Here is a 19,796-nt window from a genome sequence, read left to right as displayed (position 1 = left end):
GGGGGGAAGCATCCCCTGCACTGACTGGAGCAGGACATTACAGGATTACAGCGCCCCCACCCTCCAGCCTTACACCTCCTCCCCACCACCACCACTTTTCTCTGCATCAATCAAGGCAAAAAATATATATGTATTTCTATATATGTTCCCCCTAATATTTGAGCTCCGAGGCTGCCTCTCAGTGGATGGGAGTGATGTGGAAGCAGCCAGGGAGCCTCCTCCAAGCGGATCGAGTTTCCTGTGATTGACAGGGTTACCATGGCGAATAATTTGACTAAAACTGTTGTGTTATCCTTGCAGTCCCCGGGTCAGGTATCCAGCCAATCGCAGGGCGCACAATCATTTTTCATGCCAGTTTAGAATAATATTATTAAGAAAAAAGGCAGCCAGACAGCGGGTGAGCAGAGTGCGGTGCTCCATGATCTGGAGGCGATCGCTGCTGGAGGAGCCGGGATCTGCGAAGTTTCCAAGGACAGAGAAAGTTGTGTGCGCCCTGGAGAGGAGGCTCCATGGAGGCCGCCTGGGATTGAGCGCAGTGGGCGCCCTGGATCTGCCGGGCATTCCTGCACCTTCTCCTGGAGCTGGATGTTTTTGGGGGCAGACACGGGACCATGTCGATGCTGCCCACTTTTGGCTTCACCCAGGAGCAAGTCGCCTGTGTCTGTGAGGTTCTCCAGCAAGGAGGCAACATAGAAAGGCTGGGGCGCTTCCTCTGGTCCTTACCGGCTTGTGAGCACCTCCACAAGAATGAGAGCGTCCTGAAGGCCAAGGCTGTGGTGGCTTTCCACAGGGGAAACTTTCGGGAGCTTTATAAGATCCTGGAAAGTCATCAGTTCTCTCCACACAACCACCCAAAGCTGCAACAGTTGTGGCTCAAGGCGCATTACATAGAGGCCGAGAAACTAAGGGGGCGCCCCCTGGGCGCGGTGGGCAAATACAGGGTGCGCAGAAAGTTTCCTCTGCCCCGGTCCATCTGGGATGGAGAAGAGACGAGTTATTGCTTCAAGGAAAAAAGCCGGAGCGTGCTGAGAGAGTGGTATGCACATAACCCCTACCCCTCACCCAGGGAGAAGAGGGAGCTGGCCGAGGCCACCGGACTGACCACCACCCAAGTCAGCAACTGGTTCAAGAACAGGAGGCAGCGGGACCGAGCAGCCGAGGCCAAGGAGAGGTACGAGTAAGTACAGCGCCTCTAATGATTCCTCCTACTCCAGACAGGAGCACTGCACACAGTCAGGCTCCACACCGCAACATTACCCCAGATGGAGCAGAAGTGAGGGGACATGGAGCAGAGCTGGTGGGAGATGGAGCAGAGCTGGTGGGAGAAGGAGCAGAGCTGGTGGGAGAAGGAGCAGAGCTGGTGGGAGATGGAGCAGAGCTGGTGGGAGAAGGAGCAGAGCTGGTGGGAGAAGGAGCAGAGCTGGTGGGAGATGGAGCAGAGCTGGTGGGAGATGGAGCAGAGCTGGTGGGAGATGATGGAGCAGAGCTGGTGGGAGATGATGGAGCAGAGCTGGTGGGAGATGATGGAGCAGAGCTGGTGGGAGATGGAGCAGAAGTGAGCAGAGCTGGTGGGAGATGGAGCAGAGCTGGTGGGAGATGATGGAGCAGAGCTGGTGGGAGATGATGGAGCAGAGCTGGTGGGAGATGATGGAGCAGAGCTGGTGGGAGATGGAGCAGAGCTGGTGGGGTCCTGTGTGAGCTCCAGAGCAAGCAGCAGAAAAGAAGATTTCAGCTTTGCCCTAGCTGTAATCCCATGGCTGAGATCAGATTTTTATTAAATACAATCACAGAAAAGGCAACCTGTAACAATGCAAATGGCAAGGGTCATTTACACTTTGGATACAATTAAGGGGACATTAGATATAAATAAAAAAAATAGATATATGTATATAGACCAACCATACGAGTCATACAACTGTAGATATTATGATATCTACAGTTATATACCTCACTGAAAAACAGTTGGTATATATATATATATATATATATATATATATATATATATAAATGTAAGAATTTTTCTTTATCTCTTTACAGAAATTTTATAGAAAAAAAAAACACAAACCATCTCTTTTTCAGTGACTGACTGAAAAGTGCATATATATGTGTGTGTGTGTATATATATATATATATATATATATATATATATATATGCCTGTCAGTCACTGGTAATATATATTATATATATGTATATATCTTTATATATATATATATATACATAGATATATATATATATATCCATTCTATACAAATATCTATCTATCTATCTATATATATATATATATATATATATATATATATATAAAGGCAGCACTCCAAAAAGAAAAATATAAAGTGGTTTATTGGCCCACATTTTTTGGAAGGATTGTTCGCACCCTATGTGTCTTTATTGGTGCTGCTTTTTGATTTTTGTTAATATATATATATATATATATGAAAAGGAGTTGTCATAACCTCTGCAAATGTTATACATTGTCTTTTTTTTAGATATAGTCAGCATTTTATTGATTTTTCTGTTATTTTAGTGTCCCTTTAAAAGGTGTGATAAGCGCTAAAATGTCTCCCCAGTGCCCATCATAGAGTGTGACCATGTCACCCCCTCTCACACTCAGCCTACCGTCACACACAGGCTCCCCATCCACAGCCACACTCACCCACTCACCTCATTAGGCACCGGCTCCTTCTCACTTGAGGGCACCATAACTCCTCCACCATGACATGTGTAATGATGATGGACATGAACTGCGCGGTGTCAGGTCAGATGGCAAACATATAATTAAATGGTGATTATCATAATCAGCTGAGCTCTCAGCCCACAGAGGCAGAGCAGCAATGACGCTGGGTGCAGACACTAGGTATTTAGTGCTTCTATTTCTAGGCCTATGGTGAAGATGGAGGTTTCATCACCTCGCCTGTATTATCTAGTAGATGTGTGCATTTTGGGTTTTTTAAATATTACAAATATTAATGGTTCTACGAATATAGAATATAGTAATATAGTTAATGAACTCACAGAGCTCGGCTGTAATCATATTTCCATTATTTGGGTCCACAGTATTACTAGAATAAGAGTATTTATGACTATACATAACCTTTATATGTGGCCCTACAAATACAGTCTATTTTTGAGATACTGTAATAGAGCAATGTGTATATATATATATATATACTGCTCAAAGAAGTAAAGGGAACACAAACAGCCTGTTGCAAATGGAATAGTGTTCCCTTTTTTTTAGTAGTATATATATATATGTATATATAACAGTAAACATACATATGCTAATAAATATGGATAGCTTGAAGGAGAGAGAAATCGATAGAGAGATGATAGATAGATAGATAGATAGATAGATAGATAGATAGATAGATAGATAGACAAAAAAGTGGGCAGCTCTCAATAGCAAACTTCGTGCAAAAAAAATGATCTGTTTATTGGCCCATGTGAACAGGTGGCAACGATTTGGCTCAAGAGCAAGTGAGGCTTTTGTCAACTAAATAGTTAATAGATTTAATAGAAATTGAGATATGAGGATAGATAGATAGATAGATAGATAGATAGATAGATAGATAGATAGTAAAAAATATGAGCATGACCATTTATGGGACCCTAAATAAAAAACTATCAATATTGTAGGACAATAAAAATAACACAAACATGTGGTGTGTGTACATATATATATATATATATATATATATATATATAACACACAGGTAATACAGATAGTTTAGTAAAGCATTTCATATGATAAGGCATCAGGCACAATTGCCATTACACGCCATGAAGAAAATCTTTCCCGACACTGTTTTGGGGGTCGCATACATTGATTATTACATGTCCGAACAGTACAGCAGCTCCAGTCATTCCTTTTATTATCAAGAACAAAACTCGCATCTATTACCAATGATGTCAGTCTGATCAGCTCATTGATAGGAAGGTTACATTTATAATTCCATTACATCGCTTATTGATTGTACATTACAGTCATACAGACTGCTCCCCAATACTAATCTATGTTCCCACAGTAGATACAATTGTGTAGACAACATACCGAATACATATATATATATATATATATATATATATATATAACTGTACCTATACTATAGCCATCGTCTGTAATCTAAAGATTTTTTTTTCTCTGTTTGGGAGACAATGTATTCTAATGGAAAAGTAAGCAATCGCATTATGACACTTAATACTTCGCAAAATATCAATAATTCTTCATCCAATGTCATTGTACAGTTTTACTCTGATACATATTATATATTAATTATTGATGTGATATGGGAATACCGAGCTGAGTTTTGAATGTAACATAATATGTAACATGAGATAATATGCATAAAGGGGTGAAACGTATATATATATATATATATATATATATATATATATATAGCATACTGCCAAGCTTGAGCCCCTCCAGCTGTTGAGAAACTACAATCCCCAGCATGAATCTGCTGCACAATGACAGCTCCCCGTCTGTAACCACAGCTTATATCCTATTGATGTGGAGCTACAGTCCAGCTGTCTGTGCAGACTGGGAGTTGTACCATCTATACTGCTGGAAAGACCAAGGATGGAGACTACTGCGCAAATAGAATGACTGGAAAAGTAACCAAGGTTAACCCCTTACAGGGTAACTGGTGAAATGTTTGGATACACAAGTGACGATTCATTCAATAGTAGAAATGACCCTACTTGTCACTAAGGATAATTGTTAGGTACAAAATGTTTTGCTTTTACTAAAACTTGTGGCAACTCTGCACTTTTAGAATCACTATAATCTCTTCCATGATTTAATAACTAAACCGATCTCTTTATTTGCCCTCGGCGATGATAGTTATAATATTACAGGAACAATGTATACACGTCTAGGGGAACTAGCCCAGGTTAGGAAGGGTTAATCTTGCAGAGGTTTTTTGTTTTTTTTTTTGTGCTCGGCAATGAAAGAAACAAGAACATTGGTATAAAATCAGAAGGGAACAAGGATTAATGCTGAACAATCTTCTAAAAATAAACTCCTGGTAACAAATAGTGTAGTGAGCAGGTATATACTATGTATTCTGTATTTTACTAATATAGTCAAGTATGCTATATATATATATATATATATATTTACAAGAGCAACACATAATTACACATGTATATGTAAGGGTGTACACAAGGAGTGAGCGATATATAGATAGATAATGGGATAGATAGATAGAGAGATAGATAATAGATCAGAAATAGAAAAATATCAAGCAGCACTTTTCCATATTTTAATGGGTGAAATAACTACAAGGTTGTCAGAAAAACAAATTATCTTCATAAATACTATTTTTAAAAAAGCAGCACTCTAGAATCAGATGGAAAATGTACAGTCTTTTATTAATCCATATGGCGACCTTTCCTTCTTTTCAAATTATTAAAGCCTTTCTGAAAGTCTGTACTCTTATGATCTCATTATGGAGTGTTGCTTTTTAGCAGTATGTAAATAGGTGCAGAACAGATTAATAGATAGATGGATGAATGGATAGATAGATATATGATAGATAGATAGGTAATTGATAGATAATAGATAGATATATAGATAGATTAGATATAGATAATAGATAGATAGATAGATAGATAGATAGATAGATGTTGGAGATAGAGTAACTTGGTAGGTGGGTGCTGACAACCCATGTTCTTTCTTATTTATATGTATGAATATCTGTTATTTTTAAGGGAGAATAACGAAAACTCCAATTCCAACAGTCACAACGCTTTGTCATCTTCGATAAATGGAGGAAAAACTGTACTAGGAAGTTCAGACGACGACAAAACGCCATCAGGCACCCCAGACCACACCTCGCACAGTCCAGCCCTGCTTCTCACCTCCAACCCCGGCCTCCAGGCACTTCATGGAATGGGTCATCCTCAGGGCCCCAGCGCGATCCCTGTACAAGGCGCAGATACCATGCACCATCACACTTTGCAAGACTCAATTCTCAATCCAATGTCATCTAACTTGGTGGACCTTGGCTCTTAAGATTTATTCAGCTATCTGTAAGATTCTACAATGCTACAATATGGATAGTGACTCCGTTAATGACAACATGGTTGGCCCTGTAATCTGTGGAGAGAAGGTACAGTAATGGGCACCAACATCACTCCAGATGTCCTTTACACATCACTACTACCTTATATAAGCTTCTAATATTACATTATTAATCTACCCTATAAGTTATAATGAGCCCATTGCTCCTTCAAGTATCTACAGTATTGACATATCATCGTGTCGCTCAAGTACTTCATGGAGAAGTCACCCTCAGGGTTTCATGCCATCGCTGTGCCAGGAGCTAATTCCATGCACTGTCACACTTTATTAGACTAAAATATCATCCTATTTTTATCTTAAATGATGAACCTGGGCTCCTAATGGTTAAAGAATAATGATCCTTTATTTTTTCGGTCATGTGCTGTCAGGAGAAAAGTAGAAAGCATCAGCTCCACCCCATGTGACCTTCACTCCAGTTCACCTTGTCTAAGCTCAACCATCAACTTCTGCAAATCAAGAATGTATGCTAAGCAGCAGCTGCAACATTTTTTTCATTAAAAAATGTATACACCATCATGGCCTCCGGGATCCATAAAAACTAAGGTTTACGGGATACGGGAGTAGAACTGAACTAGGCGCCTCTCCTTGTGTCTCCAAGTACATTTCATTTTTTTTTTCATATAAACTCTCTATAAAGTGCAAGTGTCCTGTGTACAAGGTCATCATCCAGGGTATTTAATCAGACCTTGTGTCAGGATCTGCATCTACGTATTGCCCAAATCAAAGCACTTTCCAACACCTCCAAATGACATTATCTGCCCTATTATGCTTTGGATCAGGTCAGTTGACATTGTTATTTGAGATATATATATATATATCTATATATATATAGATATATATATAGTGAATAAAATCATTCGGCGTTACCCTTGCTTTTATTTTATAATAAAATAGGAGTATTGAAAATATTACTTGTGCTTTTATAATTTCTTTATAACTGATTTCACATCTATTGTGATTCACTTTACACATAGACAGAGAAGTGCCTAAGCTTCTTAACAAACATGGAAAAAAATACAAAATGCACATAGGTCAGTGGGTAAAGACCTCAGTCAAATGGAAGCTTTTTTATGCAGTTATATATGTAATTTGGGGGGAAAAAAAAAAGACAACAATTTCCTTCACTTTTTCTTTGTCCATTTGTTTTCCTCCCTATTCTCTATTGCAATGGTCTGTAGAGTGGCTTTCCAGCTGTTTCATGCTGGGAGTTGCTGGGAGCAGTTGTTCCACAACTGAAGAGGCAAACACCTTGTGAATTCCACATATAATCGTAACCGCAAGTTCCAGCAATCTTTGTTTTTCTGCCAGATCAGCTGGGTGCATGGTTTTTTTATCCAGGTTCTGTGTTTTCAGATGAACTCTGTACCTGTCATTCTAGCTGCTGCGACAATTGTGCACTGCCTGGTGACCCACCCATCACGAGTGATCCCTGCACTCTGTGTCTGTGGATTATTAGAAATAGAATGATCATTGTTATGAGACACTCATCTCATCCTATACAGCCCAGCACTGCGACCTTGGCTGCGACGTTTTCATTGCACAGCTCAGCCCAGCAGAGTTAAGTAGGAGCTGGGATCTTCAACCTTCACAGCAGTGATGACACCCATTATCATCTGTAGGAAGGAAGAATTATTGTATTAAAAAAAAATACAAAGTTAATACTTAGGACAACATTATATGAACATCTACAAATGTGATATATTTACAATATATTAGTATTAATATAAATTATTACAATGATAGTATAGTAGTTATAAATACATGACATGTGCTACTCTATTATTTTTTAACTTGACATGATTGACAAAAGGAAAAATGTCATGCATCATAATAATGTCAATAATAAAGCGCCCTGGAATAAATGGCATAATAATAATAATAATAATAATAATAATAATAATAATAACAATAATAATAATAACTACAACAAACATTTTTTCTCTTTCTCCATAATAATTTCATTTTGGTCATAGTAATAATAGCCTGATAACGTATTATTAATAATAATGATAATAATATTTAATATGTATAGTGTTGATAATAATAATAATTATTATTAATATTATTATTATTATTATTATTATTATCATCATACTTATAGTTATTACTTTAATTTATAAATATTTGCAGAGTTTTCTAATGACAACACTATAGTAACAATTTTGTATTGCTAATATTACTGTTGTTATTATTATTATTATTATTATTATTATTATTATTATTATTATTATTCTCTTCCATTCCTTTCTCCTGAGGTTCCACTGTAATCCTCTCTTTATAGTCAGTTTCCCTCAGTCACAGAGAAATATTAAGATGCAAGAAACACAAAACGGTAGAAGCTCAATTTTGGGAGTGAAAGCAAATCACCAATATTAGCAGTAAAAATGATTATAAATCTGATATTATAAACCTGTTTTTTTGCTTATAGATAGTAAAATGGTCCAAATACCGCAGTGTAATGGCCATCTGTATGTTTCTCTATTCATCACACATGAATCAATCTATTTATTCAGGATAAGTATGTGTGTCTGCCCTCACTATGAAAGTATTCAGTGAAAGTCAATTATCTATCTATCTATCTATCTATCTATCTATCTATCTATCTATCTATCTATCATCTATTTATCTATCAATCATCTATCTATTTATCTATCTATTATGTTTATATCTATCTATTATCCATCATCTATCTATTATCTATCAATCATCTATCTATCTATCTATCTATATCTATCTATCCATCTATTATCTATCTATATATCAATCATCTATCTATCTATTATGTTTCTATCATCTATCTATCCATCTATCATCTATCTATTATCTATCTATCCATCATCTATCTATTATCTATCAATCATCTATCCATTTATCTATCTATTATGTTTCTATCTATCTATTATCCATCATCTATCTATTATCTATCAATCATCTATCTATCTATCTATATCTATCTATCCATCTATTATCTATCTATATATCAATCATCTATCTATCTATTATGTTTCTATCATCTATCTATCCATCTATCATCTATCTATTATCTATCTATCCATCATCTATCTATTATCTATCAATCATCTATCTATCTATTTATCTATCTATCTATCTATCTATTATGTTTCTATCTGTCTATCCATCTATTATCTATCTATCTATCCAGCTATCTATTAATCTATCTATCCATTTATTATCTATCAATTATCTATCTATCTATCTATCTATTATGTTTCTATCCATCATCCACGGTGGCTCAGTGGTTAGCGCTGCAGCCTTGCAGCGCTGGAGTCCTGGGTTCGAATCCCACCAAGGACTCCATCTGCAAGGAGTTTGTATGTTCTCCCCGTGTTTGCGTGGGTTTCCTCCGGGCACTCCGGTTTCCTCCCACACTCCAAAGACATACTGATAGGGAATATAGATTGTGAGCCCCACCCGGGACAGTGATGAAAATGTGTGCAAACTGTAAAGCGCTGCGGAATATGTTAGTGCTATATAAAAATAAAGATTTTTTTTTTATCTATCTCCTATCTATCTATCTATCTATCTATCTATCTATCTATCTTTCTATCTATTTATCTGTCTGTCTATATATCTATTGTTTCTATCCACCATCTTTCTATCTATCTATCTATCTATCTATCTTATATCTATCCATTGTCTATCTATCTATTATCTATCTATCTATCTATCTATCTATCTATCTATCTATCTATCCATTATCTATCTATCAATTATGTTTCTATCTATCTATCTATCTATCTATCTATCTATCTATCTATCTATCTATATATCATCCATTATCTATCTATCTATCTATCTATCTATCTATCTATCTATCTATCTATGATCTATCTATCTGTCCCATATTTATCCATCTATCTATATATCTATTATCTATTTATCCATCTATCTATCTAAAAAAAAATCAAGAACAGCACTTTATAAAAATAGCCAGGTGCAGAGCTTCCTAGGTACATACCAGTCCTTGTAATATATAGGAAAAATGGAAGCAGCATACCATCATAGTACAAAAACAAGCAGCTTTTATTAGCCCATCATGCGACGTTTCGGCTCTGTGGGCTTGAAGAAGGCTCACACACAGAGCCAAATCGCCACATGATGGGCTAATAAAAGCTGTTTGTTTTTGTACTATGATGGTGTGCTGCTTCCATTTTTTCTATCTTTCAAATTAGGGTTTGAAAAAAGTTGTACAAAAATGCACAAAGTCCAGAAAGAGGTGAAGTAAAAAATTTGAAATTCATCTCTAGAAAATGAGTAGTGTGAGCATCTGAAAATGTATAAAACATCAGGCAACACTTTAATAAATTTGACGCAAACAAGGGCAACACAGCCACAAGGAAAAATGACCTCAGTAATTCCCCTTTTGACAGCTTTCCCCAATACATATTTATAGGGAATTATGGATTATAAAATATTATGAATAGAATGTCTGTGTCACTGTTTTGGAATGCGCCTTCTTTTGGGCCAACGGACCTTGTGTGAAATTTATCAAAATGTTGCACACTGTGTGCTGAAGTTAAAGCAATGCAAGAAAGAGGAAACAGATTTCCTATGGGTACAGCTAAAGAAAGCCAAATCAAGAGATGTCAGGAGAAAATATTTGCATTTCCGCATCCTTAAAATCACATTAGAAATAAAAAACGCTTGCAGACATCAAAAGTAAAAATTGTATGAAAAGAAGACTTTCAGAATATGCGGGAAATGTGCCTATAAATGTCATTAAACCATTTGATTGTAAACACTTTATCTGATGAGATTTTTGATATAAAACTTCACAATAGTCTAAAATATATATTTTTGTGAGATTTTAGCCAAATCGTTAGTTCAGCAGCCTTCTAGCCTACTCATCTGTGTCTCGCAGGCAATATTACACATTTGCACAAAAAAACAAAAAGTTTGGAACTTTCTAAAAAGTTGAAAATTACAAGTTGGTCTAATAACACCCAGTAAGACTTTTGCAATTTTTCTTTTGTTTACAACAGAAAACAAAGTTGCAATTTTCTTTAAATATTTGGAGTAACGCCGGGTTACCATTTATCCAGCATGTAAGGATAATTTTTTTTTTTTTGTCTCAGCTGATCACAATGTCATAAGGGCTTCATTTTTTAAGTCATATTAACTGCAAACTTGATGAAAAATGCAAAATTCAGCTTTTTCTGATTAGGGGGTCTGATCGACTGGATGAATGGGAGTGATCCCATAAAAATCAGTCTGATCAGTTTCTAGATCATTGTCATTCTGGCTTTTTTTTGTAGCGGTATGGAGCTAAAAAAAAAACAAAAAAAACAACAACAACCCAAAAGCCATATGGGAGGATAATTGGAAACTAGGTATAATAATAATAGCTGGATGCCATAGAGTTAACTTTTGCTTTGCCACTAATGAGCCTAAATCTGCAACCTATTAATTCCTATATGGTGGGATGGATTACCTAATTTGCATTTGTTACAGTTACCTGAACTGGAGGAAAGTCTCTGTGACTGACAGCTCTTACCTTTCCTACATTTATTTACAGATATAACATTATTGGCTATTAACTTTATTTTTTTGTCAATTTTTACAATATAATATCCTATATTGCAGACACTCATGCAGATTTTCTCAGGGACGCTGCTTGTTATGGATCACAGTCCTACAAATAATAAGGAGGTCAGCGGAGGGCCGCGTTATATCTCGTGGTTAGTCAGGTCACGTGGAACTACAAATCCCAGCATGTTCTCCAGAAACTGGACAGGACAAAGTTGGACAAGTCTATTTCTATACAAAATTACAGGTTACAATACATGATGGCCTTAAACATTTAAGGCCTCCTCCATGACACATGTTGGGAGTTGTTTTTTTCTTTTTTTTATCCACAAATGTGTAAAAATGTTTTGATCATGGGTTAAATATTAAGCCAAAGTGGAAAGCTTGGAAAATGAATCAAGTAATGTAACTTTAAGCTTATGGGTCCCAATGAAAAATTTCCGACAAAATCCTCAGTTATCACATAGTATTGATCTTCTCATAAGGGCTAAATGAATCTTTCGCCTTCTTTCTCCTCTCGGATGTAAGTTCAACCCCTGCTCCGATGATAGTCACGCCACCATTTTTACTGTCAAGAACAAAAACAAGACTTTTACTTTTTTTTTTTAATACTGAACATCAGCGAGGTGACAGATATCAATGTACTTCATATGTTGGCATCCTATTTTTCCGTATTTATTTTTTATTGAATTTCTCAGCAAAAATTGGATAAAGGAAACTCATATTTTAAAGCTTTTACAACTTTGTTTAATGTGTGCTTTTTTTGTCTTTGGTTTATTATAACGGAAGGTATGTTTAGTCCAGTGACAATTTAATACTTGTAATATTAATATGGGAAACGACGTGACATTTAAACATCTAAATATGAACGTGATATGAATATGAATTCACACACAGCAATGATGGAATCCTACGGCTCATTCTCACATCCAAATTACAAAACTACTACATTGTTTTTTTTTTTCATTAAAACTGTTTTACTTAAATTGTTTTATTTATATTCTCATTTTATTTTGCTGTTTTTAGGTGCAAATAATTTTTTTTTTAATGTCCATTATGTACCAATGAATCTGTATTGTTACGGGTTTTAGCCCATAGAAGTCTTTGGCGTTATTATAATGCATGATGCTTTTACACGTGCAAATTTGTTCCATTTTTATTTATAATCTATTAGACATGAGTAAATCTTTGAAATTCAAATTCATCATCTTTTGGCAATTTTTTTCCCAAAGTTTGATTTGCCACAAATTGCAAGTATTTCAGTCGCTCTGGACAGACATGAATAATACTCTGAGGTGTCCTAGGACTTTACTGAACCCCTTTTAAACTCTATAGTGAAAAGCACAAATACAGCTTTAATAATGCCAAAGTGACTTCAACATACAATAAATAACTTCACTTCTATTTCTATCACATACTTTCTGTAGAATTTGTTCATTATTTTATGTTTTTTCCCCCTATGTCTATGGCTAAGCAGAGACGTCCTCTCACGATCCAGAAACTCCCAAAAATGGCTGCTTCATTCCCTGCTTTTGCTTTTATAAAGGTTATGATAGTCTCTTCTGATTGCCTGCACCATACCATGTGATGTTATAGCTGCAAAGCATTATGGGGAAGCCCGCCCAATCATGTCCAACATCCTGTGAACCTAGCTGATACGATCTTCTGCATTTTGCAAAATTTTTTTGATGCTTTTGATTAAAATCCTTTCACATAAAAGGTACACAAATCAGATGGAAAAGAGCCAAGTCAACACCGACCAAAAATGAATACGGTACGAAAACACAACTGAACGAATTGCAATATATAATCAATTTTGAAACTGTATGTTCATATGCAAATGTGAATGAGTCCTAAGACATCTTTCACACATTTAGTAGTGTTTTCCTTGGTTTTAGTGGCATTTTGGGGATCTGTGGCAGTTTTAACAACACTCACGAACTGTAGATCTGGCATTTATACTCAATGCCTGGACACAGGCCTGATGCAAATGGAAGAACTAATTTCTAAAACAACATAAAGATGCAAAAAAATGCAGCTAAAGAAGAAAAACAAACAAAAATGTAACAAAACAACACCACCAGGTACTTGAGACTTTGGTAAGATGATGTCAAGGTGTGAAAAAATGTTCTGGAAGACATCAAACCTAGAGCATGCTACATTTCAAAATATTTGCTACCAGGATCAAAAATGCTAAAAAGAGGGACCACAAAACCATTATGAGAATCCAGGCGATTCAGAATAAAAGAGGTCACATATTAAGGGCTTATTTTGATATCGGATAGTCCATGGGGTTGTGTTAAGATTTTTGTCACTGGCTTCTTTTTTTCTAGCCTTTGTGCTGGTCATTGTCATTTAAAGGAGCCGAGCATCAGACCACTTACACTGTTGACTTGCATCTATTTTTCCCAGTTTATTTTGTTAAGTTTAGTTGTACATAGCACCAGATCCATCTTACCTTTTGAGTTTTCTTATTACTTTTTTTTTAAAGGGAAACTGTCAGCAGGATTTTGCTCAGTAATCTACAGACACTGTCAGGTCTCCACTGTTATACTGATTACAGTGATACCTTGGTTGATGAAATCCGTCTGGCTGCCTGTGGGGGGGTATTTATGTAGTGTTCTGATTAGCTATTCCTACTGATGGCTTCTGACAGGTCACTGATCCCTCACTGACCTGCCCCCTATTTTACATAATGAATATTATATATATTTAATGAAAAAAATCTCCTTCTGCAGGCAGGTGCCGGTGGCGGCGCCTGCGCTGCAGAATGATTACATGTGCAATGTGCATTTAATTCTTCTATTTGATGCTATAAATAAATTCATAAAAAAAATCTGTGGCAAAATTCCCCTGGCCGCGCCTGCGCAGTAGCAGCTATCAGCGATCCAATAGATACTACTGCACAGGTGCTGGCAGAGCCATCTAACTAGAAAAAAAACGGCCTCCTCCAAGATGGTGCCACAGGTAGCTGCGCAGTAGCCTCTATCGGATCACCGATAGAGGCTACTGTGCAGACGCCGGTGGAGCCATCTTGCTAGAGAAAAAAACAATTTCTCCACTAAGATGGAGATGTAAATATTTTTAAATTTGCTTTTCATTTTAATAAAATTCTAGCAATATGCAAACTTCAATCAAGTGAGCAAGAATAGGATAGGTGATAGTGAATATCAGAAGCTACATACTCAGATTTATAGTAATTTGACCAGAAGACAATGCAACATTTTTAACAGTCACCAACCCATCATGTGCCACTAATCAGACCAATGTTTTCTTACATGTTTTTAGTCACTTTTGGGTCACTACAATCCCAATGCCTAGGTGAGACTGCTAGCACTCTACCCCCTATAGTTGTAACCTGTAACCCTACGATTAGCCTCCTTATTTTCTGACTGGAAATCAGAGGCTGATGGCCATAACAATAGGTGCTCATCTCTCTTTATCAATAGTTGACAACTGCTTAAGGCCCCAGATACTTTCCTTTTTTCTTCTACTAAATAGGACCTTTCACCAGATTTTTCATGTTGAACTGGACACACGATACAATGGTGGCTGCAAAGCAAAATATAACTTTTTTTCTAACTTTGCCTCTTCTTTGCTGAAATATTATCAATCAGACTATTTGGCACCTAGTGATCTAACTTTTGTTAAATCCAATTGGGTGTAATCAGTTTTTTTTAAATGGGGCGGGTAGTTCTTCTCCTTGTAGTATGAGTTGCCCAATCATAAGCAGGCAGCAATACAGCAGAAAAAGAACATATCCCTACAATAGCTAAGGTTTCTCAGTGTGTGAGATGTAATGATACAGCTCTGATCTCCTGGTCTAACCTCCTGCATAATTAGGAAGTGCTACAAGATTAGCCCACAGAAAACTCACACCTTTTAGATAAGGTCCTTGTAGGGAAAGGCTCGGCACAGTTGAGTTTGGCTGTGTAACACTACAAAACACTTCTACCAGGTCTTCTCTCAAAGCACTGTCAGCTCTGCTATACTGCCCCTCTTCTCCTCCCTACACTACTTTAAATCTGTTCTAAGCTATGGTGGGGGTGATTTCTTCTTTCCTTTGACTTTTGCTGAATGATTTTGATTGGTCAGCATCATACAGGGAGAAGAAGTGAAAACGCTGATAACACTGACTTGGATTTAACAAAATTAAGCTCATAATGTGCCAAACACTTTACTAATACCTCCGTATCAGAGAGGAAAGATTAAAAAAAAGAAGCTTTTTGATTCTTCTCTGCAACCACTATTACGTTGTGTGTCCATTTCATCATGAAAAATTTGATGAAAGTTCCTCTTTTAAATAAATGCTGGCATTTCAGAAGAAGTGGGGAATCCTCTGCAATGTTGGAGGTAAGTCAGGATCTCACATATGATGCAAAGAAATTTCTCAACATGTCTGTAGGGTGCTGCTGCAGTGCAGTACAGGACAACCTCCACCAGGGGGTGCTGGTGAGGGAAGAGAGGTTGCACACACACACACAGCGTAGTAACACAGAGCAACAGCACAGATGTCACAGGTAACAAAAGAGTAGTCAGACTACCCGAAGTCAACAACTGTCAGGAGCAGAAGTATCAATGGAGATAGCAAGTGCGTAGTCAGGGACGGCAAGAAGTCAGGACCTACCAGGAACGTGGTATCAGAAACGTAAGACGCAAGCCGTAAGTCATAGTCAGGGTACAAGCCGAGTCATAGACAAGTCCAGGTAATCAGGGGCAGAAGGAACACTAAAGGAATACAGGTCAGAGGCACTAGCTTGGAAGCTTGCAGTATAGCTGACGCTGGCCCGCAGGCTGCAGAGGACTAAAATAGCCCAGCCAGCTCCAGAACGAGGCAGAGGGGATTAACCCCAACATGACCAGTCCAAAGAGAAGACAGCAGAATGCAAACTCTGGACTGGATCATGACAATGTCAATGTCTGTATGTAATTCTAACAAGTCTTCAAACTACTTTATTTTTACACTTTTCATAAATTAGATGTGTATTGTGGCATTTATGGAAAAGTCCAACACTGGATCCAACACTGGATCTATGAAATAAAGTATAACCACCATTAAGTAAAAAAGTAAAGAAACAAAAGTCAAAAATGTATCCTCAATATTTCAATAAACAACCAATTAATTGAAAACACAGTACAAAATAAAGTTTTTTGGAACAAAGGTATCATTGGTAAAAAAAAACAACAGATTGTATTATTGCAATTCAAATAAGGGTTTTGTCTTTATTTTTGGAGTTTATTTTTTTCCTCCTCTTCTTCAATGACATGCAACTTTTATATTTTCTGTCGACATAGCCATATGAGTGTTTCTCTCACAAAACAAGTTGTAGGTTTGAAGGACACCATTCTCTATAATATATAATTTATAGAAAAATGTAAACAATATATTCCAAGTGTGGTCAAGTGGTAAAAAAAACCCTCTCAATTTCATCTTTGTTTTTTTGAGTTTCTCTCTTAAGTCCATTGTATGGTAAAAATCGTATGGTAGCGTGATTCTCCAGATTGGTATAATTAAGGAAAATACCAAACTTACACTTTATTTTATTATTTTAGTGGCTTAAATATTCTTTGTAATTGAAAAAAAAATTTGTCAACATTTTTCTGGACTTCTAACTTTTTTATTTTCTTAAAGTCGGAGCTGTATGAGGACTTTTTTTTGCCAGCTGATCTGATGTTTTTATATTTTGGAGTATACATGGCTTTTTATTGCAAATATGTTTATTATATTTATTTCTTACATTTCATAAAAAAAAGAAGAGCATTCGAGAAAAAGAGGTCCAAGACTTACAGACGTATTCCATCCATAACATGTATCACTTACTGTATCTGCAAAATGTTGCATCAATCGGAGTTTGGTGGACAGGATCCTGAGAATTTGCGATTGACAGGATCCCAGCAATTGAATCGTGTATTACTTATGCATCGAATAGGTGTAAAATGTTAGACTGATGGGGTTTTGATAGACAGGGTTGTAGCAATTGCCAAATCATAAAATAGTAGTTCACCACAGTCCCGTTGATAAAGAGCTTTATTGAAGAGTTGGTCAATCTTGTGCGCTCATGTTCCATTGAAACTCTATAGAGATGATGAAAATAAAAATCTGTTCTGCACGACATGGGCAAGTAGGTGTTTGAATAATCAATTGGTCAGTCAAGTGTGAGTGCCACTATGTTCAAACTCTAAGGAAGTAATGATCAGTCCCAAAGATTCTAGTATTCTATGTAGATTTCAGGGGTAGTACTAGTTACCAATCTAATATGTAATGCCTATCCAGTGGGTGATAAATGTGTGTGGCTCAAATACTCTTTTATAGAAAAAAACATAGCAGGGAAGTCAAGGAAGAATGTATAAAGAGAGATAAAGAGAGAGACGAAAATGAAAAGGGAAAGAAGAACAGCAAGTGAGACCATTGGTGGAATGAAAATGATAGAGGAGCAGAATGTGAGACCATTGGTGAAATGAAAGGGGGAGAAGAACAGGAAGTGAGATCATTGGGAGTATAAAAAGAAGAAAAAAACATTAAGCGTTACACTTTTTTTAGTAGATGCCCTAGCGAAGGCCAGTCCTTTCTAGCAAGACTTTTGGGTATATGGTAGATATGTCGATTCTCTAGTGTTGATACAGTGGGTACGGAAAGTACTCAGACCCCTTTAAATTTTTCACTCTTTGTTTCATTGCAGCCATTTGGTAATTTCAAAAAAGATTTCTTTTCTCATTAATGTACACTCTTCACCCCATCTTGACTGAATAAAAAACAGAAATGTAGAAATTTTTGCAAATTTATTAAAAGTGAAAAACTGAAATATCACTTGGTCATAAGTATTCAGACCTTTTGCTCAGACACTCATATTTAAGTCACATGCTGTCCATTTCCTTGTGATCCTCCTTGAGATGGTTCTACCCCTTCATTGGAGTCCAGCTGTGTTTAATTAAACTGATAGGACTTGCTTTGTAAAGGCGCACACCTGTCTATATAAGACCTCGCAGCTCACAGACTAAACTAGAATCATGAAGCCAAAGGAACTGGCCAATGAGCTCAGAGACAGAATTGTGGCAAGGCACAGATCTGGCCACGGTTACCAAAGCATTTCTGCAGTACTCAAGGTTCCTAAGAGCACAGTGGCCTCCGTAATCCTTAAATGGAAGAAGTTTGGGACCACCAGACGTTTTTCTAGACTTGAAAAAAAATGAACTTTTTTGAATTTACCAAATGGCTGCCATGAAACAAAGAGTGAAAAATTTAAAGGGGTCTTAATACTTTCCATACCCACTATATCTTACAAGTGCAGTTTGAGAGCATTGGATCCATTATGAAGAGGTCAAAACTCCCACTTAATATTGTATAAAACCTCTCAGTGGCCAAAAATCCCTTCAAAAATAGAATTTTGATAAGTTCTCGACTAAACATGATTTTCTTTCACAGCTAAATGTTACTATAAAGAGAATATTTAATTACAATTATAGGGGATAACATGACACAGGAACTCTAATGCCTTACATTTGGGCAGGAGTCTAAACCATGCCCGGTACTGATGAAGGGAGCTTGTATTCCTACATCCAGGAGAACAGAATTCCATATAAAATGAAGTTGTCATCTTGTGACAGATTCTCTCTAAATACCTCTATGTGCATGTAGACTATCTTGGGACACCCAGAACAAAGTGAATTCATATTTCACCCTAAATTAGAAAATGTCTGACAGATTTTAGCCTTTCTTGAAAAAAAACTCTTGACTTTTTCGGCTACTTCCTGTCACAAGAAAAAAGCCTGCTCTATAACAGAACATGTGAAGTCTTTCCAAACATAAACTATAACGACGTGGAAAAAGCATGCAAAATAATTCAAATCCAATGAAATGTAATACCATGTGCACGACATTGCACGTTACACTGTTTGTTTTAGGGAAATATCCAAAGTATCGACAATATCCAGCATTTTAGACATCTCTGGAAGCGCTCGTATTTATTTGTATTACACATATCCATGGATTTTTTTTTCCTTTCAGAGAAACTTCAGCCATATAGGATCTTTTACCAGAAGAGTTAGAATGAGCTATTTCATGCAACAGTAAAAAGGTATTACGATGTTTGCCAATATTACAGAGACGAAAAGGATGGACACCGCAAAGCAAGTATGAACCCACCCTAAATGAGCATACTCGCTCCT

At 36.8% G+C, this 19,796-nt stretch overlaps 1 protein-coding gene across 2 annotated transcripts; it reads left to right on the top strand.

The window, feature by feature from the left end:
- The first annotated feature begins 337 nt into the window (after positions 1–337).
- SIX2 (SIX homeobox 2) lies at positions 338–6,903 on the top strand. Of its 2 annotated transcripts, none has more exons than XM_073564180.1 (2): positions 338–1,171; positions 5,711–6,903. In XM_073564180.1, exons 1-2 carry the CDS (start codon positions 612–614, stop codon positions 6,012–6,014), a joined length of 864 nt encoding a protein of 287 aa, XP_073420281.1. In that variant the 5' UTR covers positions 338–611; the 3' UTR covers positions 6,015–6,903. The 2 variants fall into 2 exon arrangements, with proteins under 2 accessions (XP_073420281.1, XP_073420280.1); XM_073564179.1 differs by having other exon boundaries at positions 338–1,177.
- Positions 6,904–19,796: the final 12,893 nt, after the last annotated feature.

Source organism: Dendrobates tinctorius, unplaced genomic scaffold, assembly GCF_039654945.1.
Source record: "Dendrobates tinctorius isolate UK_male_01 unplaced genomic scaffold, ASM3965494v1 ptg000434l, whole genome shotgun sequence".
Taxonomy (NCBI): domain Eukaryota; kingdom Metazoa; phylum Chordata; class Amphibia; order Anura; family Dendrobatidae; genus Dendrobates; species Dendrobates tinctorius.
The sequence above is the reverse complement of the archived record's forward strand: the minus strand, read 5'-3'. Positions and strand labels throughout refer to the sequence as shown.

Coding starts and splice junctions, on each gene's coding strand:
- SIX2 (XM_073564179.1), top strand. CDS start 612: ATGTCGATGCTGCCCACTTTTGGCTTCACCCAGGAGCAAGTCGCCTGT. Junction 1,178..5,710: donor GAGGCCAAGGAGAGGTACGA/GTAAGTACAGCG, acceptor GTTATTTTTAAG/GGAGAATAACGAAAACTCCA.